This window comes from Schistocerca gregaria, chromosome 1 (assembly GCF_023897955.1).
Source record: "Schistocerca gregaria isolate iqSchGreg1 chromosome 1, iqSchGreg1.2, whole genome shotgun sequence".
Classification (NCBI taxonomy): Eukaryota; Metazoa; Arthropoda; class Insecta; order Orthoptera; family Acrididae; genus Schistocerca; species Schistocerca gregaria.
Genome location: NC_064920.1, coordinates 776,724,861 through 776,749,930, shown reverse-complemented (window position 1 = coordinate 776,749,930; position 25,070 = coordinate 776,724,861). Strand labels below are relative to the sequence as shown.

At 40.6% G+C, this 25,070-nt stretch overlaps 1 protein-coding gene across 2 annotated transcripts in view; it reads left to right on the top strand.

Annotated features, from left to right (window-relative positions):
- The window catches only part of LOC126268607 (G-protein-signaling modulator 2), a 126,065-nt gene extending 100,995 nt beyond the window's left edge, over nt 1–25,070 (top strand). For both annotated transcript variants that reach the window (XM_049973924.1, XM_049973923.1), the window contains exon 13: nt 19,886–25,070. In XM_049973924.1, coding sequence (XP_049829881.1) covers nt 19,886–20,128 — 243 coding nt within the window. In that variant the 3' untranslated portion in view covers nt 20,129–25,070. The remainder of the gene's footprint in view (nt 1–19,885) is intronic.

Below are 25,070 nucleotides of genomic sequence, written 5' to 3'. Positions count from 1 at the left end.
TCTCAGTAACGGAACGGGATATCTGTCCGGTACTGTTCGCGTGTTAAGCGCATGGTAGTCACCTCATGGGCGCCAAGCTCCACCACCCATCTTCGGAACAAGATGTAATGCGGAGGATCACGGGCTCGTAGATGGCCGCATTATGCTCTCGCGAATCATGGCGTCAAATTCTGCCTTCGCTATCTTCATTCGGTCCGGAGCGAGACGCCTAGGTCGGCATGCTGCTGGGAGACCATCAGTCGTTTGAATGTGATGCACCGTGCCATGTGGTATGAACCTGGGAGTGCCTTGTCAAGTTCGGATAGTTAAGCAGTAATTCAGTGTACTCACTCTCAGTAGCACAGACCAACTTGATACTGTGCGTTGCAGTGTTGCGACGGAAACCCGTGACTGCTAAGCCAGTGACACTGTCTACCAAGCGTGCGTTCGTAATGTCTGGCAGCAGGTGGTAGTGCGCCAGGAGGTCAACCCTGACAATCGCCTCCGTGAGGTCAGCCACTGTAAAATTCCACTTGTACGGGCGACGTAGGCCGAGATTAAGCTCCATCTTCTATGTGCCATATGTTGCGATGGAAGAATTGTTGGCAGCCGTCAGACGGAAGGCAGTTGGCGGCCGGCAACGATGTATGGCTGTTCGTGGTATGATACTCAGGTCCAACCCAGTGTCAATTAATAACCTTACGCCGGAGCTCCTGTCGGTAATGAACAGGCGCTTGGAGGATAACTGGCAGTCGGTTGTGCCTATTGTTGACCGCCGGTGGCATTTGGGTGCGAGCATGGCGATGTGCACTTCCTTGCCTGATCGCCAAATCGTCGGTGGTACCATCACAATGGAACCTCACCTTGTGGAGTGGTAGTACCACCGGAAGATCTGCTTCTCGAACGCCGCTGTCTGTATCAGCTTCTTCTATTGTTGTCGTCGTCACGTGCCAGCAGCGCACTGACCTGGCACACAAAAGCTCAACCTTGGCCGCGAGTGAATCATGGTCGGCCCATGCTACAGATGCGGTACTGTTTGTACTGTTGTCCAGTGCCGCGACTGAGCTGACCTGAGCCGGTGTGATCGCATCCTGAATCCAGTATGCTAGCTGAGCCACATCATCCAGCGGCATGTCCGTTTGTGAGGCGATTATGGCTTTGCGGCGGCAACCTACTGCTCCACAGCATTCTGAGCAGACTATCTGGCACAGTAATGGTGTCAACTTTGCTGCGTAGATGTCTCAGGTATTTAGAAGGCTTCCTGTCGCCAGTTTCTTCCTGTGTCAGAACCTGACGTATCCGGTCCTCTTGTGACGCGGCCACCCGTCGAATCAACCCTGATTTTAGCCTGGCATAAGCTCCAGTCTCAGGCGGTGCTGTGATTATCTCCTGCACCTCTGCTGCATAACGTTGGTCGAGCTGGCTCACAATCAGCAAATTTAGTTGCTTCGACCGTTATTCCACGTCCGGGTCACCACTTGTCGGGTTCAGCTAAACTGATGGCTGTCCGACCTTTGCTTAACGTGATTCAGAAGAATAAAGACCTTCAGTTCAGCAACAATAACTTTATTGCGAGCACGTATATGACGACGCCCGGCATTCATGGACTGATCGGAGTTACAAAATTTGCTTCCGGTCTCTACAGAAGGATTCTAAATCCTGGGAAAACTTCAGTAGTTATTGGAGAGAAAACAGTACTTGTCCACACAAGCCTGGAGGCACAGAACTAACAATTAACTCAAAAAACAAGGAATAATAATAATAATAATAATAATAATAATAATAATAAACAGAACGTATATAAAAGCTAGAAAACGCAGTACCTCTAGAGGCTGGGTGAACTACACTGACGTCATGTACAGTTATTATGACTGCACAGCACTGCACTGACGCGCGCGCGCCCACACACACACACACACACACACACACACACACACACACACCGGTGAGCTTGAATTAACGCGCGGCAGTGTCACTACAGTTTCTTTAAAAAGTATGGAGTGAATTTTTTATCTGCTTTTTTGAATAGGTGTATTTTTCATTTATTTTTGGAGGATTTGGAGGTACAACATTCAGTCTCATTACGAAAGCCCTGTGTTCACTAATCCCTGTATCCATTTTGATGCTCGTTAATAACTCATGATCATTTGTTGTTAAGAGGTCAAGTGTGTTTTCACAATCGTTAACTATCCACTTGGGCTCATGAAGTAACTGCTCGAAATAATTTACAGAGAATGCGTATAGCACAATTTCGGATGATGATTTATGCATACACCCAGAATTAAACATGTATTTTGTTTCTGTAATGTTACATTACTATTTTGAATAGTAGAGCAAAATAAAATTTTGGGTAGGGATAAAGATAACTTTGCAATTGCAGGGGATGCAAGTGTAATAACAGTTACCATATGCTGCTTTTTATCATTAATGTGTTGGTGTCTGCCAAGCTTAGCGGTAGTGTTCATGCTTAATGTATACAATCATCAGTGTCTCATAATTTGGTGAGGACATCAGCTTTGACTGCTCATAAATCTGGAAAGTGTGGGTTGGTTAGTTACTAATGTTGTAGTTGTCATTGTGGAGATGTGCAGCCGTATTTGACAGGAACTAAAACCACTTAAACATTTTATTGGTTGCTCCATATGCTATCCAGGATATTTCAGAAAGAAAAATAAATATTTCATGTTTTTGTTATAAGGACAAATTAGTTCATGTAACATGTTCAGATTTCATTGTATATGGAGATATAGCTGCTGAAAGTTCATGGCATTTAGTTTTGATACCTGCTCGTAAGTCTGAAACATATGACTGATATTCTGTGTTCTCATGTTTGACTCTAATTGGACTGCAGCATCAAGCTGACTATCTGTGCTAATAGAAGTATTGAAAACAGTGCCACCCTCCTTACACTCGCAGAATATGCTGATGTGTTATTTTTTTAAGGATTTTACAGGAGAATTGCTTCTGCTTTTTGTGAAGAATTTCAACATTTATTCATGTTCCACATGCTGAAGTATGGTGAATATTACCAACAGAATACCTATTATCAGAGCTGAGAGGGGACAATTCATATTAGTTTAATGACAAACAGTTCAATAATTATGAAATTCATGACAAATGGCACATGGTACACTTGTTATTAGTCAGTATCCATCATGTGTTCACTTTCTTCCAACTGATGCTGAATTGATATGTCTGTCTGTGTGGCAGGGCAGGATGTTTGTTTGATTTGTGAAGACTTTTTTTTTTAATGATGAACAAAATGAAATCTCTGCTAGCCCCTTGCACTACGCCCACCTCCATGTCTTCACTCATCCTGCACACACACACACACACACACACACACACACACACACACACACAATCATCATCTTACTCACAGTCTCCCCTTCCTATCCACATCTCCATGTCATCATCAAGGTACACTGTGTGAACATACAATTGCCTGTGTTGCAAACCTGTCCCATTCACCCAACTGTCCCTCCCTCCCTCCCTCCCTCCCTCCCTCCCTGCTGTTAGCCATCCTTCCCCAACCCTCTCTCCTACTCCCACTCCCCACCTCTTTACCCACCCACTCCACCCAACACAACTCCACATCCCAGTTGAGCCTCACAGTTGCATTCTATGCCTATGGTATGCAGTGAGTTGTTTACTTTTGCTCCTTAAATTTTTACTACATTACTTTTTCCCAGTTTTAATCATTGTGATTAGAACTTGCAAGATCCCGTCACTTCTAAACTGATATTGTTATTACTCAGCTTAGCCACGAGTCCGCAGAGGGTGGTATATGGTCAGCATTTCCACCCAGAATTTGCGAGTGTAAGTCGGACCTTCCTTGATCCGCCTTGGTGGGTCATGTCATCAGATTTCCTCCTACCTGTGCGTGGTGCAGCTCTCGTAAATGTCATCCCTATCAGATTCTTCATTGGCACATTGGATGTCTCTGTCGGTGGAAGCTAATTATCTGAAATTGCTGTCGGTCAACTTTGGGGTATCTATTTACTCTAAATTAACATTCGGAATGCCTAATATCACTTTTATTCCTATTAGATCAATAATAAAACACTCATGTCACAAACTACTTGTAACCGTGAGCATGGCTACCATCGAACAAGACAGGAAGAGCTCTTAACGCTGACTGCCGACTTTGGTGCGCAGTCCGTATCTCTTACTAGTTTCGTCACAGTTCATGGATTTCTGATCAAGTTTGTACTTACTAAGATGTGCATTTGTTAATAAACGGGTGTGAATTTTAACGAGGCAAAATTATGATAATTTTAAACATTCAGAGGCTCCTCCTAGTGCATTTGTTAATGAACGGGTGTGAATTTTAACGAGGCAAAATTATGATAATTTTAAACATTCAGAGGCTCCTCCTAGTGTCATAAATGACTTTAATTATTAAATATAAATAATCAAAATCGGTGACTTTGGTGCCAAGATGGCGGTACTTCCCATCCTGTATATTTCCCAGGCTAACGCTTGTTGCTATGGACCAGCACCGAGCCCCACCCCACTACGCGTGACATATGGTTGCTTCGTCACCTAGCCAGCCAGTGTGGGAAATGCTCTCTGGCTCATGGCCGGCCACGGACTACAGCACTTCCTAACTATCGTGTATACATCAATAAGAGACACCTTACAAACTTACAGTAATTTTTGAGAAGTTCAGTTTGCCTAGGTTATTTGAAATTCTGTCTAGCTTTCTTCAAACAATGGAAACTCCAGGTAGTAATATCAACAATGTAGCAAAAGATAGATTGCGACTTATCGTAAAGAAGACACGTCAAGTTGCAGACAAGCACAATTAAAAAGATACGATACTCACATGTAGCTTTCAGCCACAGCGCTCATCAGTAAAGAGAGAGAGACACACACAACACTCTCTCTCTCTCTCTCTCTCTCTCTCTCTCTCTCCCCCCCCTCCTTCTCCCCCTCCCCCTCTCCCTCCCTCCCTCCCTCCCTCCCCCCCCCCCCCCACACACACACACACAAAGCAAGCGCACACAAAAGCAAATGTAAGTAGCTACTTACCCCTCCCCCCTCCGCACCTTCTCTCCTGCCCTCCATCTAAACTGTAACACTTCACTGTCCAACACTCCCACCATATTATCCCTACCCCTCCCCACCCCAGACTCCTCCTTACCCTCACCCAGTCGCCACTCCCATCAAGCGCTGGTGCTGCTGCTCGCAGTGTGGTTTTAGCTCTCTGAGACTGCAGACGTGTGCAAGTTGCGTTTGCGTGATTGTGTGTGTGTGTGTGTGTGTGTGTGTGTGTGTGTGTGTGTGTGTGTGTGTGTGTGTGTGTGTGTGTGTATTGCTGACAAAGGCCTTAGGCTTAATGACTGAAAGCTATAATTGTTGAATCTTTTTGTTGTGCCTATTGTGACTCAGCATCTCCGCTATATTGTGAGTAGCAACTTTCCTTCTCTGGTATTGTTACTTATTTACTTCATAAATTTTGATTCGCTAAAGCTCTCCATTTCTCCCCATAGGGTGGGGTTTGAGAAAGACGAATTAGAGTTTTACAAATGTTGACCCAAATATTAATATTTTCCACAGATTCGGATGAGTTTTGTTTGTTTTGTGGTCATGGGGCCACACAACTTTTAATTATCAAACAAATCATCTGACTAGCTAACTAACTAACCAAACATCCTACTTACTAATGAGCGAACTCACTAACTAAAAATCTTTCTGACTCACAAACCTAATTTTTTATTAGATTTGGAGTAATCACTCTTGTTTGTTGAGAAGTCTCACAACTAGGGTGCTTGCTTAGTTTGAATCTTTTAGTTTCGGGTGGAAAAACATAGAAAACGATATTCATAAATGTGTTTACTTAAGTCACGTTGTTAACATCTTTATTTTATTTCGAAATATCGCGGCTGTTACATCGTTTACATTTTTAGAATTATGTACGATAATCGACGCTCTTATCCAGCCCTTCCTGATGAGCAGCATAATGTTTCGGAGTGCCGCCGGTAGGTAGTGTAGAGACGAGAAATTAACCCTTTCTTGTAGTAAGACTGGGCTTTAGAAATTATAAGTATTAATGTAATAAACGCACTGTTTCTTTTATCTGTCAGAGCATTCAGACAGAAATATATTGTTTATAACGATTGTCTTTTGGGCGACTTATGTTTGATTAGCTTGTGTGACTGCGTTCGCAGCTTTTGCTCGCTACCAGTCTCGTTTGACATGGAGTTAGTATTGCTAGGCAGAATTACGCCGAGTGGGCCCCTTCATGCTCATAGAAATTCTAACCCTGCCTTTCTCAACTCTCCTTATCTTTTCTCTCTTGAGATTAATAGGTGGCATCTGTGGAAGAAAAAATTGACATGGTGTACATTTATGGAGAAAGTGGGAGAAATTTTGACAGTGGAGTCGCGCTTTATGCGCAGCGTTTTCCTGGCCAATTATGATCACGGTCCTCTTTTGTTCAAGTTATTAAACAATTTACGGCATAAGGTAGTGTGAACCAGAAAAAAAGAAGCCGTGCAGCTACTGTTTATGGAGAAAACAATTAAGTGACAGTCCTAGCTGCTGTGGCTCATAATCCACATGTGAGCACAAGAGAAATATCAAGGTAATCAGGAATTTCGCAGATGAGTGTTTGGAGAATCCTGAAGCTCCACAAATTTCATCCATACTATGTGTCCATGCATCAGGAACTACATGGCGATGACATCCAAAACCGTCTAACGTTTTGTCACATGGCAGTTCAGCGGATGCAAACAAACCAAAACTTTTTTGCCTGAGTACTTTTCTGTTATGAGGCAACATTCACAAACCACGGTGAAGTTAATCGCCATAACATGCATTAGTGGAGTGAACAGAACCTGCACTGAATTCGAGAAGTCAACCATCAGCGACCTTGGTCAGTTAATGTTTGGTGTGGTATAATTGGCGATACACTTATCAGTTGATATTTTATCGATGCTAATTTAAATGGCAACAAATATTGCAATCTGTAGGTACTTGAAAATGAACTGCCAGATCAATTTTTAAGACCTGAGCACCAAACTTCGACAAAACATGTGGTTTCAACATGGTGGTTGCCCAGCGTATTATTCAATAGTAGCATGTGATGTACTAGATTGACTTTACGCTGGTTGCTGGATCAGCAGGGCAGGTCCTGCGAATTGGCCAGCCAGGTCGCCTGACAATACCTTGCCATGTTTTTTCTTATGTGGTTATCTAAAAGATATTGTTTATCAGGAAACACCTACCACTCGCGAAAACATGCTGCAAAGAATAAGAGATGCTTGCACTGCAATTACCCCAGACATGTTATCAAGGTATGTGCAGGGATTTACAGAATGAGTCAATAAATGCATCAAAGTTGGAGGTCAACACTTTGAACATTTGATTTCATAAAACGATTAGATGCTAGGTATTTACGGACAACAAGTAGACTGAAAGTGAGAGGTGAGAGGACTCCCTGGAAACAAGTACCCTGAAATCTATTTACTTGCAAGTACTTGCTAATAATCAGCAATAAAATGAAACCAGTCGTTCCTTTTCAGGATCACCAAATCTTAAATGGGAATATGTTCATCTTTAGTTAGCAAGTGAGTTAGTCTTTTCCTCAGTTAATCTTTTACTTTGTTTACTCTGTGAGCTAATGAGTTCACTCGTTAGTAAGTAGGGTGTTTGGTTTATCAGTTAGCTAGTCCGATGATTTGTTTGATAATTAAAGGTTGTGTGGCCTCGTGACCAAGAAACAAACAAAACTTATCTGAAAAAAATAATATTTGGGTCAACGTTTGTAAAACTCTAATTGCTCTCTCTCAAACACCACACTATAGTGAGAGAGGGTGAGTTTTAATTTTAGTGAATCAAAATTTGAGGTAAATAGGTAGTTTTTATTTATCCGTAACCATTTTCCACTCAAAAATGAGAACATGGATTTTCTTGAATTACAGAACCAACTACCAAGAATCAAAACAAATGTTTAAGTCAAAACATATGTAGTTTTTTATGTAGAACCTGATTCTGCAATAAAAAATGGGAGTTCCCATCTGAAATTTCAAAGTTGCCTCCCGCCCCACCCCAGAGGATGAGGTGGCGGGCCAATTTTAGCACCAGCAGGTATCCCCCTCGAAAATAATTCGCTTTGGATTCTACACATTTTTTCGTGTGAAGCTTATTTTTTGAGTTATTCTGGTTTGTCAACTTAAAATTTAAACCTGGTATAACATAGTTTGAAACTCATAAAATGTATCCATCCATTGGTTATGATAACTACTACAGTATGTTCAACATAACCATTTCATTCATTATCCTTTCAGCAGAGTCTCTTTGAGGATGGTACTTTGATATCTTTACACTATTACTTAAATTTGTCCATAAATTTCTTAAATATGGTTCCACTAAATTGACTACCAGAATAAAATAGCTGCCTTAATGAAATATGATATTTAGCAAATTAATCAGTTTTGGGGAACCTTATAATACTCTTAGCCATAACTGCCTCAAGAGATTCAATCAGATATATAATTAGACCAGCAATTTAGGACTACAAAAATGAAGGTTAATTCCTCTCCTCCTCTTGTTAGGGACTCATAAAAATCAACGGCAGTTAAGTCCCATAACCCTTTAGGCGCTGGATGCAGTTTCAACTTATGCGGTAGAACCATGTCCTTTACTTTTTGACAAATATATAATTGTCTAATATTAACTTTAACCAAGTACCCATGCACTGAGGTGTCAAAAGTCATGGTATACCTTCTAATGTCATGTCAGACCTTTTGCTCATTATTGTACAGTAACTCAATGAGGCATGGACTCAGAAATTTGTTTGAAGCCCCCTGTGGAAGTACTGAGCCATGCTGCCTATACAGCCATCCATAATTGCACTTGTGGTCTAGGGGTAGTATCTTTGATTATTAATCAAAATGCCTTCAGTTCCAGGTTCAAAACCTACCACTGCTTAAATTTTGATTAATAATCAGCATTGGCAGCCAAAGACTTTCAGCATAAGACGTCACCCTAATGCTGCCAATGGCCTTGTCAAAGAGGATGGAGGGAGCGGACAGTGGTTCAGGGCATTCTCTTGTCCTTGGGGTGGGAAACTGCCCCAAAAGGTGGAAGAATCAGCAATGATCAACATCATGAAGAAGCAGAAGGCAATGGAAACCATTGCATTAAAGACACACAACATGTGTCCGCAGGACATGTGGCCTGTAATTGAAAAAGTGTCATGATGATTTCTTCATTGGCAAAAGATTCTGGAATAGTCCCCCATTTGGATCTCCAGGAGGGGACTGCCAAGCAGGAGGTGACCATGAGAAAAAGTATGAATAACCAATGAAAGGATGATGAGTCAGGGCATGGAATGTCGGGAGCTTGAATGTGGTAGGGAGGCTAGAAAATCTGAAAAGGGAAGCGCAAAGGCTCAGTCTAGATATAGTAGGGGTCAGTTAAGTGAAATGGAAAGAAGACAAGGATTTCTGGTCAGATGAGTATAGGATAATATCAACAGCAGCGGAAAATGGTATAATGGGAATAGGATTTGTTATTAATAGGAAGATAGGGCAGAGTGTGTGTTACTGTGAACAGTTCAGAGATAGGGTTGTTCTTATCAGAATTGACAGCAAAGCAACACTGACAACAATAGTTCAGGTATGCATGCCGATGTCACACGCTGAAGATAAAGAGATAGAGAAAGTATATGAGGATACTGAAAGGGAGATGAAAATTTAATAGTCATGGGGAACCAGAGTGCAGTTGTAGGGGGAGCAGTAGAAGAAAAGATTACAGGAGAATATGGGCTTGGGACAACGAATGAGAGAGGAGAAAGAATAATTGAGTTCTGTAATAAATTTCAGCTAGTAATAGCCATTCATAAAGATGGGGGACATAGTAGACAAATGTATTAAATGTGCCCTACAAAGCTTGATAAATATAGTGGAAATCAGAAGGTACCTCAAGAAAGAGACAAAAGATGACATCTTAAAGGCGGTGGGTACCTTGAGTGAATGTTTCATTCTAATGAAATTGGACATGAGTGTGGAAAATGCTAAAAATAAAGACAACGCCATCTCAGAAAGTAAGGTTAGCAACCCCCAGACCGAGGGAAAGGACTGCAACACTGGGGGTCAAGTGGCGCCATTTGTTGACCCAATACAAGAAATCGAGAGCGGCAACCAGCACATACCGACTCATAGTGGAACTACTTGTAACTATGACAACCAGCCCCTTGACCATGACACAGTATTAGAGGCAAAAATCACAGAAAAAGTAGTGCAAAAGATAAGCCTCATAACGGAGGATTTCACAAACAGTGCAAAGATTATGATGAAGAAAGAAATTGCGAGTACAAGTCAAAAGATGCCAAAGCTGCAGCAAATACCCAACACCATGAAGAGGGAAATTGAAAAAGCATTTCACACAAAAGAATATGAAACACTTACAACATGAGACATTGCACAATACCAAGAAACAGAAACAAATACAAACAAAGAAGTTACCCATAGAAGGCCAACTAAGCAACATGAGACAGTGACTGGTGCTGGACCACGAGATGCAAATCTACTAGCCGCAGATAAGATGGTCTGGCTCTATGTAGGAGAGCTCAAATCTGAGACAGTATCAGACTCGATAAAACAATTCCTCAATAAGAAAGGAATAAAAGAAAACGTGAAATGTGAAGAACTGGTAAACAATAATAATACGAAATCCTTTAAAGGAGGCATCCCCTTTCACAACTTTAGAGGTGACGAATAAAGCTGAATTCTGGCCAGCAGGAATCACTGTCAGGTGCTTTCATTCTCCCCCCCCCCCCCCTCCCCTGCCAAGAAAACAGAGGGGTGTGTCTTCCATAAGACACAAGAACACTGCCCAGAACAATGTGAAGAAGTAGGAGCTGTAGGACTCTTGAAGATCATCCTGTGAAACATAGGTCGTCTAAAAAGTGCAATGAACACATCGCCAAGAGACTTTTTACAGGGATATGACATAGTGCTCCTAACAGAAACATTTTTAACCAAAGACTGGCAACACTGAGAATTGTACTGCACTCATCTCCATGCAAAACAAGACAACAGAGGAAGATCAGTGGAGGAATAACTCTCCTCATAAAACCGGAATTAACACCAATAACAGGAACTATCAAACAGGAACATACACTCCGGACAGAAACGAAATGAAACACATTACAATAATATCAGCATACTTCCAACGTAACAAAACAGCCATTGATATAATAGGTGAAGTACACCACTTCGGAAAAGTGCAAGAAAAAGACGAAGAAGCACTTTCGAGAACAATAGACACCGGGAAAGTGGATGCAAAATCAAACAACATAAAATAAATCGAAATGCTAATAGACAATTTGTGATTAGAGGAAGCGACAGAAGCGATATGAGGACTCCTAAGACAAGCTGCCAATCCCATGTACAAAAGAAGAGCAAAAATATGGTTCGACAGAGAATGTTACAGTTTAGGAAAAGATGTTCTAGACAGCCTACATCAACCAGAACAGTGCGCAGAGAATAGTATACTCCACAGGACTCACGCTGAAAAATGAAATATCTATAAGAAAACTCTAAAAGAAAAGAAAAGAAGGGAACACTCAGGCAAAATAAGGAAAGAAACTAGTGGAGGAAGCCTCAAAAGACCCGTATATTGCACTAGGCCTTAGAAAAGAGCTGAAATACTTTGCATCAATATGAAAATATGGGAGGTGCACTTCGACACTGAACAAGGAAGGACTAAGAGGGAGACCAGAGGACAGAGAGGATAATGCCACAACCAACCATGGAATGAGTCCTATTGGCCACAAGAGATCAGAGATGTCATTAACAGCACCAAGACCATAAAAGCTACAGGCCATGACAGACTTTATAGTGAATATTTAAAAGACACTGCCAAAATACTAAGGCAAATGTGAACAGAACTCTACAATAAGTGCATAGAAGCAGCCCCTGTTCCAGAACATTGGAGACAGTCAATAGTAAAAATGCTGTATAAAGAGAAAGGAGACTCCAAGGACCCTAGTAAATTCAGAGGTGCAGCCCTAGAAAATTTACCGTTCAAAGTATTCACAAAAATAATAACAGAAAGAATAGAAAACAATCAATGACCACCTTCCCAAAAGCCAAATGGGATTCAGGAAGGGAAGAGCAGCTGACTGCAATAGAACTCCTGCTAAAAAGTTTATAGGGAGTCCTTGAAGACAGAGAAAAGTTTAATGTAGTATTTATAGATTTCATAAAAGCCATTGACTTTATAAAGAGAAAATTAACGACCAAAAAACCAGACGAAACCCTGGGAGAAAAAAATATATGGACACAAATCATAAGCACAATACTGCAATGGAACAAAATAAGCATCTCAGACAACTTCTCCAATCAAATGGAGTACTACAGGGAGACCCACTGACTCCTCTGTTATTTATCCTTGCAGTGCAAGAAATTGTAAGAAAACCTCTAAGGGAGGCTGTAATCTTATATGCTAATGCAGGCGATATTGTAATAGGTGCAGAGGACATTGCAAAATTACAGGAAGCAATGAACGATATGGAAGATTGATGAGTCAAACGTGGCTTCAAAATAAATGCGGTGAAAACAGAAATGATGATGCTCAGAAATGGAGGAATAGCACCTGCATCAGCTGAGATCTTCATATAGGAGAGAAAACTGAAGATTTTACCAGACTTCAAGTACCTAGGGGTCACAATACAAACAACTTGAAAATGTTTCACAAAACACGTAACAGAGAAAGCAATGCAAGCAATAACGGCAATCCATGAAATACAATACATCAGAGCCTGGAGACAGCAATGGCACTATTCAGAGCCAAAATCTTCCAATACTGGTGCACGACAGAGAAATTATCGGATCACATCTTAAAGTGAAGAATCTAATGACACTAAAAAGAGTGAAGGTGGCCTACATAAAGAAAGCAGTAGGATTGTCCAAAGCAGCATGATCCAGGCTTGTATACCTGCTGGCGTGGGGACCCTTTCTCTTTCAAGACCTATGGACAAACCTGATGCTACCCAACAGCAGCTCTTTGGAAAGTCTAATTAAAACATTGAAGGAAAAAAGGGAAGACATACCTCCAAAATTTTACAGCATAGGTGCAATGATTGACCGAACATGGACAAAGGAAAACTTTGAAATGAGACACATGATCACCAGAATGGCAGGCCATGTTTTCCACCACCTTTTTGGCAAAAACACGTCATATCATGAACCAAACACAGTGTGTGAGTGTGAACTGTGTCATCAAACATGAAAACATTACCGTATAGAACTCTATACCAAGAAGACACAGTCTTGCAAATCACAATATATAAAATTTCTAATTTTGTTAATTATTATCATTGTACTTTGAATTTGTATAGATATTCAGCTACAATAAACTTATTATTATAATAGTGAATACTCTGTTCAAGATTCACGAGGAGGTTGTATATTTGGAAAAGGCCGGGTGATAGGGGACGATTTCAATTAGATTACATCATGATCAAACAGATTCCAAAATCAAATACTGGATTGTAAGGCATACCAAGAGCAGGTATAGACTCAGATCACAATACAATAGTGATGAAGAGTTGGCTGAAGTTTAAGAGATTAGTTAGGAAGAATCAGTATGCAAAGAAGTGTGATACAGAAGTACTAAGGAATGATGAGAGACACTTCAAGTTCTCTAGGGCTGTAGATACAGAAATAGGGAGTAGCCCAGTAGGCAGTGCAGTTGAAGAGGGATGGCCATCTCTATAAAGAAAGAAAAATATGGGTACAAAGAAAGTAACTGTGAAGAAGCCATGGGTAACAGAAGAAATACTTCAGTTAATCGATGAAAGAAGAAAGTACAAAACCCTATCAAATAAAAACTCACAATACAGTAATGTTCGTTGTAAAGCAGAAATCTCTTGACACAGATTTCTTATCTTCATGTCACGTTGAGTTGCAGACACACAACAAAGACCCCATTACACATTAAGCATTTGACCAAAGCCTTCATCAGGAAAGAGAAACATGTACACATTCACACAAGCAGGCACACCTCACACACACAAGACAACTATCTGTGGCTGCTCAGGCCTGAGCAGCCAGAGAGATAGCAGTCTCTGTGTGTGAGGTGTTCTTGCGTGTGTGAATGCGAGTGTACCTCTCTTTTATGATGGCAGCTTTCCTCAAAAGCTTAATGTGTTAAATCTGTTTGTTGTGCCTGTTTGCAACTCAACATGTCATCTTTATCAATTGTTGATATTCCAACCTGGGCTTCCCATCATTTGAAATGTACGATATGACCTCAAGTTATCACGGTTGAAGATGAGCAGTAACTGAACTGAATGTTATTACAAGACATTGTTTTTCCATTACAACAAATTATGACAATTATCATGTAATAATGAGCACAGGAATCCTCCACAATGCAAGTGGTTTACCTCTCCAGTACAGGGCTGATCAGTAGTGTGGTAATGTTGGTAATACCTTGAGAGCAGTGTCTGCATAGGAAATTCTCATCATGATTCTGTCTGCTCCCACTCATACATGAAACAATAGGAGACAAAACAAACAGTAGTACATAACATTACTTATTAAAAATTACATTCTGTTGACATTGGTAGAATGAATATTGCTTACTATACAGGGTGTTACAAAAAGGTACGCCCAAACTTTCAGGAAAGATTCCTCACACACAAAGAAAGAAAATATGTTATGTGGACATGTGTGCGGAAATGCTTGATTTCCATGTTAGAGCTCATTTTAGTTTCATCAGTATGTACTGTACTTCCTCGATTCACCGCCAATTGGCCCAATTAAAGGAAGGTAATATTGACTTCACGTCATCAACACAGATTTTCTGTGAACATTTGGGCAGGCATTGTTGGTGGTGTCTTGATTGGGCCCCATGTTCTTCCACCTACACTCGATGGAGCATGTTATCATGATTTCATACAGGTGCTGCTAGAACATGTGCCTTTACAAGTACGATACAACATGCGGTTCATGCACGATGGAGCTCCTGCACATTTCAGTCGAAGTGTTCGTACGCTTATCAACAACAGATTCGGTGACCGATGGATTGGTAGAGGCGGACCAATTCCATGGCCTCCATGTTCTCCTGACCTCAACCCTCTTGACTTTCATTTATGGGGGCATTTGAAAGCTCTTGTCTACGCAACCCCGGAACCAAATGTAGAGACTCTTCGGGCTTGTATTGTGGACGGCTGTGATACAATACGCCATTCTCCAGGGCTGCATCAGCGCATCAGGGATTCCATGCGACGGAGGGTGGATGCATGTATCCTCGCTAACGGAGGACATTTTGAACATTTCCTGTAACAAAGTGTTTGAAGTCATGCTATTACATTCTGTTGCTGTGTGTTTCCATTCCATGATTAATGTGATTTGAACATGGAAAGTAAGTGTTTCCGGACACATGCCCACATAACATATTTTCTTTTTTTGTGTGTGAGGAATGTTTCCTGAAAGTTTGGCCGTACCTTTTTGTAACACCCTGTATATCATAATCACATATGAGTTAAGACATACTGCAATCCCGAGGTATCAGTGCAGTCTATACTGACATTGTAGATAATCTCAATCTTTGTTGAGCTGTATGTCTGTTGTTTGTGGGTTGTCAAACTAGCTGATGTCAGTAAATTCAGGACCATTGTTACCAATACTTCGGCAATTTACAGTTAAAAATTTGTTATCCGAAGTGTCTATACTCTGTTCACAGCTTGATTTTCCTCTTTGCATGTCAACTGGGGAGTGTTCATCAGTGGATGGTGCTATCGCCTAGCCAAAACATCCCCAGGTGCACTCCACAAGTACCCTGCTCTTTGAACAGCTGCTTCCTCTTTGTAGTAGACTCCTGATCTATCAAGGAGAGCCCTACAATTCTCCACCTTCAGGTCCAAAAATCTGCATCCAAGATCATTACAGAATTGATGGAGCCTCTGGTTGAGACCCTCCACTTGGTTCCAAACCAAAAGACTCCAATCAATTTTGTGTACGCTTCTGTAAATTGTAAGCTCTCCTTTCACCCTATGAGTGAGGGTAGTTATCTTCATCAGCTCCATTAGCCGCACATGCAAACTGAGGATGTCCTCAGAACCCAAGTAATAGTTGTCATTGGTGCTGACGTGAGCCACAACTGGAAGATTACTGCACCTTGCATTCTCGATAGCTACAGGCAGGGCCTTCTGCACATCTCGGATGAGGCTGCTCTGGCAGACATACCAAGCACACATTGTACTTCTTTGCAACCCTGAATGCTACTCCTGTATGGGGCTTCATAACACACCTAACATTGGAGTTCCCAATAACTACAAACCTGAGCCCTGTATGCCTGCTCGGACTCTGCTGAAGGGACAACCACTTGTCTCCACACAGGGTGAATGCGTGAGGCCGTACAGTCACTTACCACTGTGATAGTCTGCCTCAAGTGATGTAAGTGCATTACAATGTGCCACTCAGTATGCAGTGAGCATGGTTCCACCGTGTCGAGTAAGCTGTAAGATGCATTGGAAGCAGAGTCCTTGGGTGAAACACGAGACACTTCAGGCAGCCCATGCTATGTTCTAGGTTCTTTACCATCATAAAAGCTTGCATATAGCTGAGTGCAGCCAATATCTTCAGCTATTTGTGAACTGCAGCCAGCTCCTTTTGTGTAAAATGTAGCATGAATACACCCTATCCAACCTACTGCTAAAATTCAAATGAATGCAGTACATGCAAAACAAAAACATAAAATCTAACCCTGTTGTCTCTTATACAAGATTTTTCCTGCCAACTTGTTAAAAACAGTAACACAAGCTACTTAAAAACATGAACTTCTCTCCAAGATTCTGAAAATATGATGTGGAAAGTTCAGCACAACTCAATGAATAGGGCAACCATTGAGTCATCAATGGCGACACGAACAAGAATGAAAAGTTTGCTAAAATGCAGTGCCGGGACTGCAGATCGAGAGGTAGATTGGGATGACGGATTGTGTCAGGTTGATTGAGTAGAAAAGAGGTGGGAAGCAGGAGGAGGAGTTGGGCAAGGGTGGCTGATGGTTTGGAGGGAGGCAGTGTGTGTGTAGGATAGGAGTGCTTGGAGAGAGAGGCAGCAGGTGTATGGGATAAGAATGTGACGCACAGGCACCAGAGCCGCATAAAAATGGTGACATGAAGTGGATGGGGTGACAGGACAAAGGAGGAGGAAACTTTTGGTGAGTGGAGTGGGTGCTTTAGGTTAGTGGAGATTGAAGCCAGAGGATTACACCAAAGAAGCATGTGCTGCAAAGATAACTCCCAACTACATAGTTCAGAAAAGCAGGTGCAGGGGAAGGAGGATCCACATTGCATGGGTTGTGAAGCAGCCATTGAACTCTAGCATGTTGTGGTCAGCAATGCGTTCCGCCACTGGTTGGTCAAGTCTGCTCTTGGCCACAGTTTGGCAGTGGCCATTCATCCTGATGGGCTGCTGGTTGGTGGCTGTGCCCACATACAGTGCTGTGCAGAAATTGCAGCAGGGCCGGTATATGACATGACTGCTTTCACATGTGCCTTCCCCTGACAAGGATAGGATAAATGTGTGACAAGACTAGAGTAGAATGTGTTGGTTGGGTGAATTGGCCTATCTTGCATATAAGTCTTCCACAGGGACATGACCCTGTGCCTTGGATTTAAGAGGGGGAGCAGCTTAGGGATGGACTTGGTTGTGCAGGTTGGTTGGGATGGACTGTGGGTAGGATGTCCCATATTTCCAGGTGTTAAGATAGATAGCCAAAGTCCTAGAAAGGAAATGGTTCAGTTGCTCCAGTCTGGGATGATATTGGGTGAAGGCGGAGCTGCTCCTTAGCAGCTGGTTCTTTATGGTCGTAGGAAGATTAGATGTGTGAGGGGTAAAGTTCAGGAAACCCCTTTGTGGACTAGTTTTGGGGATAGTGCCTATCTGTGAAGGCCTTTGTGAGACCTTTTGCATACTGGACAGGGGAATTTGGTCATTGCATATATGTCATCCACAGGTGCCCAGGAAATGTAGGTATTCTTGATGGTTAGTGAGACTGATATGGCTCATCTGAGGTGGAGGTCAACACCCAGGAAAGTAGCATGTTGGTTTGAGGAGGACCAGATGAAGGGAATGGGTGAGGTGTTGAGGCTGTGAAGGAATGAGAATATGTGCCTCAGCCCTTTACCCAGGTTATGAAGATATTGTCAGTGAATCTGACCCAGACAAGGGGTTTCGGTTTCTATTCATACCAAGCCCTCTAACCATCAACAATACTGGGATTTTGACAACTGTCACCCCCTTCCACACCAAAAAGTCCCTCCCATATAGCCCACCCACCAGCAGATGACATATTTACAGTATAGAGAATTTCCCTGCCCAGCATGCTGAAAGTCTCACAATGGACATCACAGACAGGCTTTTTCTCCAAAACCTAGTCTGCAAACAGATTTCTCATACTGTATTCTCACATATTTCTAACCCTCCTACCACCCGTAAGAACCAGCTGCAAAGGAGAACCCTCATCGCTCTATATCTTCTTGAAACGGAACAATTGAATCATGTACCTTGCCAGGCTTTGACTACCTATCATCATGCGCAAAAATGAGGAGCGTACTACCCACATTCCTTCCCATACCTCCTTATGTAGTAGTAAGCCACCTACCCAACCCTAAACATCCTGATCCTTCCCCATATCACTCCAATTCCCACTCTCAACCCTTTGCCACATGAGTCGTATCCCAAGACCTGCCCAATTCACTCACCCAGCACATCCTCTTCTAGCCCTGTGACAGGCTTACCCTATCCCATCAGAGGCAGGGTCACCTGTGAAGTCCTGCCCGATTCCGCTACCTAGAACATCCTACTCTATTCCTGTCATAGGCTTATCCTAACCCATCAGAGGCAGGACCATCTGTGAAAGCAGCCAAGTCACATACCAGCTCCGCTGCAATTTCTACAAAGAATTTTGTGTGGTCTTGTCCAACAGAATCAATGATCACCATTAAACTGTGGCCACGAACAGGGTGAACCCAGTGGCAGAGCGCACTGCCGAGCACAATATCCCTGGCGTCATTAACTGCTTCACAACCCATGCCATCTGGATCCTTCCCCTCAGCATCAGCTTTTCTGTAATGCATAGATTGGAGTTACCTTGCAACACATTTTTTGTTCCTGTAATCCTCCTAACTTCAGTCTCCACTAACCCAAAGCATTCACACCGTCTGCCCTACAGTCTGCTCTTTCTCTCTCTTGTGATGCCCATTGTACTCCTTCACATCATCATCATTGTGCACCACACAAACTCCCTGGCTCCTATGCTCGTATGCCACATTCCTATACTGCGCAACAGCTGCCTCTCCCTCCTGCACACCTGCTGCCTCCCTGTGAGCCATTAGCCACTCTTCCCTAACTTGTCCTCCTCCACCTCCTTCTTCCCAACTCTTTGGTCTGTCTACCCTATCTGACTTGATATAACTCTTCACCCCAGTCTTATCTGCAGAAGTGCAGTCTTGGTATTGTGTATTTACCGGGCTCAATGTAGGTGCGCACATGTGTTGCTCAGCGAACACAACTGTAGCTCGTTAAAGGAATTGTCTAAAAGCTAGCAAAGTTTTCATTCTTTTTTGTGTGGATGTTGGCAGCTCAGTTGCTTCTGTCCTACTTGTAGAATATTCAACATCTGTTCACATTTCGCTTTAACTCAGGCACAAAGTTGTTCTGGAACCACGAAATTGCACGAGATGTTGCATTTATGCTGTGTTACAAACTAACATAACTAAACAAGTAGAGCTTTTTTACTTAATTTACTTTAGACATTTTTAAGAATTTATAGATGTCTTGATTAATGGCAATAGGGGCAAGTGAATTATCACAATTATGTGAAGTAAATACATTGATGTATTCATTATACTAACATATGTTTTTTTTTTCTTCTCCAGAGTTCCAGATTAGAGGATCAACGCAGTTCTTTGCCCAGTGATGATAATGAAACTGAAGGAGAAGCTCGAACACACTCTGCCGCTCGAGGTGCTACTGTTCCTGATGAAGACTTTTTCTCACTCATTATGCGTTTGCAGTCTGGTCGCATGGAAGACCAACGTGCCTCTGTCCCTGTTGTCCCAACTGCCCCTGCGCCACTTGCAGAAAACAGACAAGCTTCAAGAAAGGACAAGAAGAAATGACTAACACTGTCGGCCCCTCCTTCTTTGGAACGTTAGGGGGCATTTGAACAGCTGAATCAACATTACAAATCTTGCTGCTTCCATTACCGACTGTGATGGGTAGGTTGTAAGGACATGTTATATTTTACAGTGCCCTATTTTAAACAGGGTTGGTAATGGTGTAGCTTAGCTGTGAACAGTTGGTGTGTTTGTCATTGTCTGTCAATCAGTTCAGTTTTGCAGCATTTACCACAGTAATTTGGAATGCCATTCACAGTATAGTTATAAACCAGATGATGTTATCCACCATTTGTGTGCCAGGATAAACCAGTAAACAACTTTTTCCCCAGTATATACAACATTTGTGCAGTCAGAATACATTTTCAACAGAATCTATATATTTTATTGTAATATTAATTGCTTGGAATGCTGCTAATGTTCTACCTTTAATGGGCTGATTTGTTTCACTGCAAAAGACAGTTTTAAATACTTTGATAAAAATGGAGGTTATTGTGCCAAATCTGCTCAGTTTAGAATTGATGCTATGTTGCCTGTATAGACAGCAGCTGTATGCATAAAATTGCCATCATTAAACAAAAAATTGTTTTGTAGTTGCAGAGAATAACTAACAAAAAACAAACGGTGTGAACATTTCCCACATTTGGGTTTTATTATGACATTGGAACAACTACTTCTGTTTGTGTAGTTTTTTGTTTATAATTTTTTAATCAATATTGTTTGTCATCTGTTTGCTGTGAAGAGTTGCCCAGCATTAACTGCCAAACGATCTCAGTTTGTTATTACTGTGAATTGGCTCATGAAATACCCAGTTGGTATTTTCTCTTTACTTCTTTCTCTGTTGTCCGGTTCTATAGCTGAGTGGTTAGTGTGGCTGACTGCCATCTAGAGGTTCCGTATTCAATTTCCAGTACTGCCAAGGACTTTTCCTTGGTGGAAGAACTGCACCAGAGTCCACTGAGCCTCATCATGCCAGTTGAGGAGTGCTTGAATGATCAGAAGCATTACAAGGTCTCTAAAGTTGACAATGAAAGGGGAGAGGTGTGCTGACCCCATTTCCCTTTATAATGCACCCAAATGATGCCATTATCTAAGGATGACATGGTCATTAGTTGGTCCCGTTTGGTCTGTCTGAGGCCATGATGATGAACTTTGTTGTTCTCTTTCTCTGTTAGTGCATTTATCCCCACTTTCATAACCTTCAAGATGAAAGTACTGCACAGAGCATTTATTTCACAGCCGAAACACTACAAGCCTTCTGCAATAGAATTTACAAATTCATTTATGACATGGTAAATGGAAAAATAAAGAATTTAAGGACTTAAATTTGCAAAGAGTGTACTGAATTATAAAATACTAGGTAACGAATAGAATGTCCCTAGCACATCTGGATTTTGTTAGAAATTTTTTTGCTCAGACCAGAACAGACAAGAATTTGGATAAATAATAACAATTCAGATACACTGTGATGTGAAGTTTAGTACATAACATGAAAAATGAAACTTCCTTGCAGATTAAAACTGTGTTCTAGACTGGGAATCAAAGGTTCTGAGTTAAAGAGTCTCTCTCTGGCATACAGTTTTATTCTGAGAGGAAGTGTCAAAACAGCACAAATTCCAGTGTAGGATAAAGATTCATTCTGGAAACATGACAACTATTTCTTAAAATGTTTTACACATTAAATGAATAAACATAAAGCAGTTTCAGCAGGAAGTATGTTCCACAAGTGTACATGAAAGCAAAAGTGAGACCCTTATATGGTACACGTTAACTTAAATATGAATTGTAGCTAATAGGTTTTCAAAATAATAAAGTAATTTTCCTGCCAGCTGGAAGACCAGTCAGTAATATTTTTATAAATGAACAAATTGCACCACATTAGGTGTGTGTGTGTGTGTGGGAGGGGGGTGGGGGCAAGGGGTGAGAGCAGGAGCATATCATCCATCTCCTAGGGCTGCACTGCAAATGTGTATTATAGTATGAAAGCATTGGAAAAAGTCAGTATAGATCTTGTTGTAATCAGTGCAAAGTAGAGATCAATCTTGCAAAAAAATCCTTTATAGCTTTGAAAGTAATTGTAGGATGCTGCAAAATTGTATGTGTAAAACTCAAACACTGGAAATTCTGGTATGGAATAACAACAATATAAAAAGATAGACTGTTAGTAATCACACAGAAAAAGTGTTGACTTGCAGATGCACACAATGAAAAGACTGCCAAACTTTTAGCTTTCAGAATAAAGTCCTCCTTCAGAAGCAGCAGTCACTTGGGCATAGACAGTGACAGTTTGTGTGTGTTTGTTTTTCTGATTCCAATTTAGGACCTTTTTTTCTGGAAGCTTAAAGTTTAGCGATCTTTTCATTGTGTCTTTCTGTGACCCAGCTCCTCTATGCTGTGAATAGCAATCTATACTTTTTTGCATATAAAACTCAATCATTTATAATTATTTAATATGAGCATCAGCGTAACTCCAACTGCAGCGTTTGTGTACGATATAAGGTCACCATCAGCACAGGAAAGAGATGACTGATTGGGCTGGTATATGTATGTAGTCATCCACGTGAATTAAATAAAATGGTTAAGGCCAAAAATACTATAGTCAAAGGATTTCATTCTCCAGTTGGGCTTCCATAAAACCTCTAGATTAATTAAGATGACAGTCATAAATGCTAAACTACATTGCAACACAGTTATGCTCCATTTATTTTAATGTATGTTGGATGAGTGTAGGATATATCACATAACACTTAGTACATAAAATTGAAGTCATTTTCTAGATCTCCATCCTGATAGAAAGACAGAAGAAGAGAAAATACAGTGGAAACTAGAAAGGAAGTCAAGGCAAAAATGTGCTGGAAAACTACAAAAAACCTATGATAAAGACATGCAAGAACAGTGCAATTAAATCACAAATTAACCTTCATACTTACTTCAATATAAGACTATCTCTGTGTATTCATATCATTCATCTGCTTGTTTTATTGTTTTCTATAATTTTTATACTTCTGTTTTTCATTTGTTCTTATTTATTTATTTCTTTATTATTGGTCACTTGTAGATACAGCTGCGAATCACCCATCGTAGTAGTAGTGGATGGCATATCCATATAAAAATAATACAGGGTAACTGTTCTCAGACCTGTTTTTTCATTCTTTGAAAATCAGCTATTTAAAAATTAGAGGTACTTGCATTTGGAATATTTTGTTTGGAAACAAGTTATGAAACAATTCAGCCCTGTTTGAATACAAGCTATGATTTATCCTGGAATTCTTCAGTTATATTAAACATTTGTATATTTGTTATATCTGCATTTCATTTCAGTAGATGTTTAGTAAAATACACATCAAATGTCCACATGTTGCAGGCACAATGAAAATGAGGGTCAATTTATCCCCTTTGTTATATATTCAATGCCTCTCAAAGAGGCAAAGAATGATTTTTTAAATTTTTTTATGCCTCTGCATTTGGCTTTTCTGTTTTAATCATTTTTGCAACCATCTCAAAATTGTAAAATTTTGTTGGCCAATATATCATCATTTATTACTATTGTTATCTAACAGCCTGTCCTTGTCTTCAGTTTTGTAGCATATTTGCCCTTTCCCCCTAACTATGTGTTTTAGAGTTATTTTCTGTTGTTTCAGTTATGGAATGTTCTGTAATTACAGTATTGGCATTTTAAATCACCCCCAAGTATAATTTTGGATTGTAGTGAGACCAGTGAGCAAAAACACTATTGAAACTCTTTCTCACAAAAACAGATAAGATCCATGAGCTGTTAAACTTAAAATTTTATCCAAAATTTAGGGATTTCAAAATAAAGAATTTGTTTACTTCTTGTATATTGAGAAAGTATATATGGCCAACATAATTATCAAATTAAGTAAAATAAACACTTTGACAGATGTAAAACTGGTTATGCTAGTCCTTATATTTGAGATCACAGCTAACAAGTATGTTCATGTGAAATGAAAAAAAAATGACTACTGTTTCTCACAAATTTAATCTTTATTTGTAGATAGGATAACAAAGAAGATTTATATAGTACTATGTTAATGTAAGTTGTTGCAAGGAGAAAGGATAGTGTAGAAACAAACTTTTATTTAATATAAAGTAATAATTGCATCATTTCTGCTATAACTGACATATCTCAGTGCAGCATTTCATCAGTATTGATCTGCATTTGTGAATGAGAATCTCTAATATTATATCCTTAAATATTATATTTCAGGAAAGTCATGCATGACAAAGACTGCAGTGTTGCCAAGTCATTTCAGCTTGATTTCATTTACTTAGAAATCTGTATGGATTCTGATAAGGAGATTTGTGGACTCATGTCTCATTACTGGTTCTGAAGTAGTGTTAGAATATTTGAAAAAGAAAAGCAAACAGTGAAAATTGATTTTGGAAAGTGTGTGTGTGTGTGTGTGTGTGTGTGTGAGAGAGAGAGAGAGAGAGAGAGAGAGAGAGAGAGAGAGAGAGAGATTGATTGTCATTTTTTGAAGTAAAATCTAATTTGTGGTGGCAACTGTGTGATATTGCATTCTGTGTCACAGAAATTGCCAGACTTTTTCCTCTGAAATAATTGCAATGTATGCAGTTAGGTTTGTATTTGTAGTTATGTTTTGTAGCTCATTAGCATAAACTTTACATGTGTGAACTGTTTCATTCTCATTTGTAGCTTTCTATAGAGGTTGTTTTGCCACATAAAAGTTTGTAAAGTGAATAGATATTACTATTAATGCAGTAATGGAATAGTTTTGTAATTTTTTTCTTGTAACTGTTTTAAAGATCTTTTATTTCCTTAGAGGCTTTATGACAAATATATTTGTGTGCAGTAAAAACCGAAAGGAATGTAGCAAGATGCATTTGTTTATATATGGAACATGTTCACTGAATGGTCGTGCCAAAGATAGTCTGTTGAATTAAAATACTAATTATAACTGGA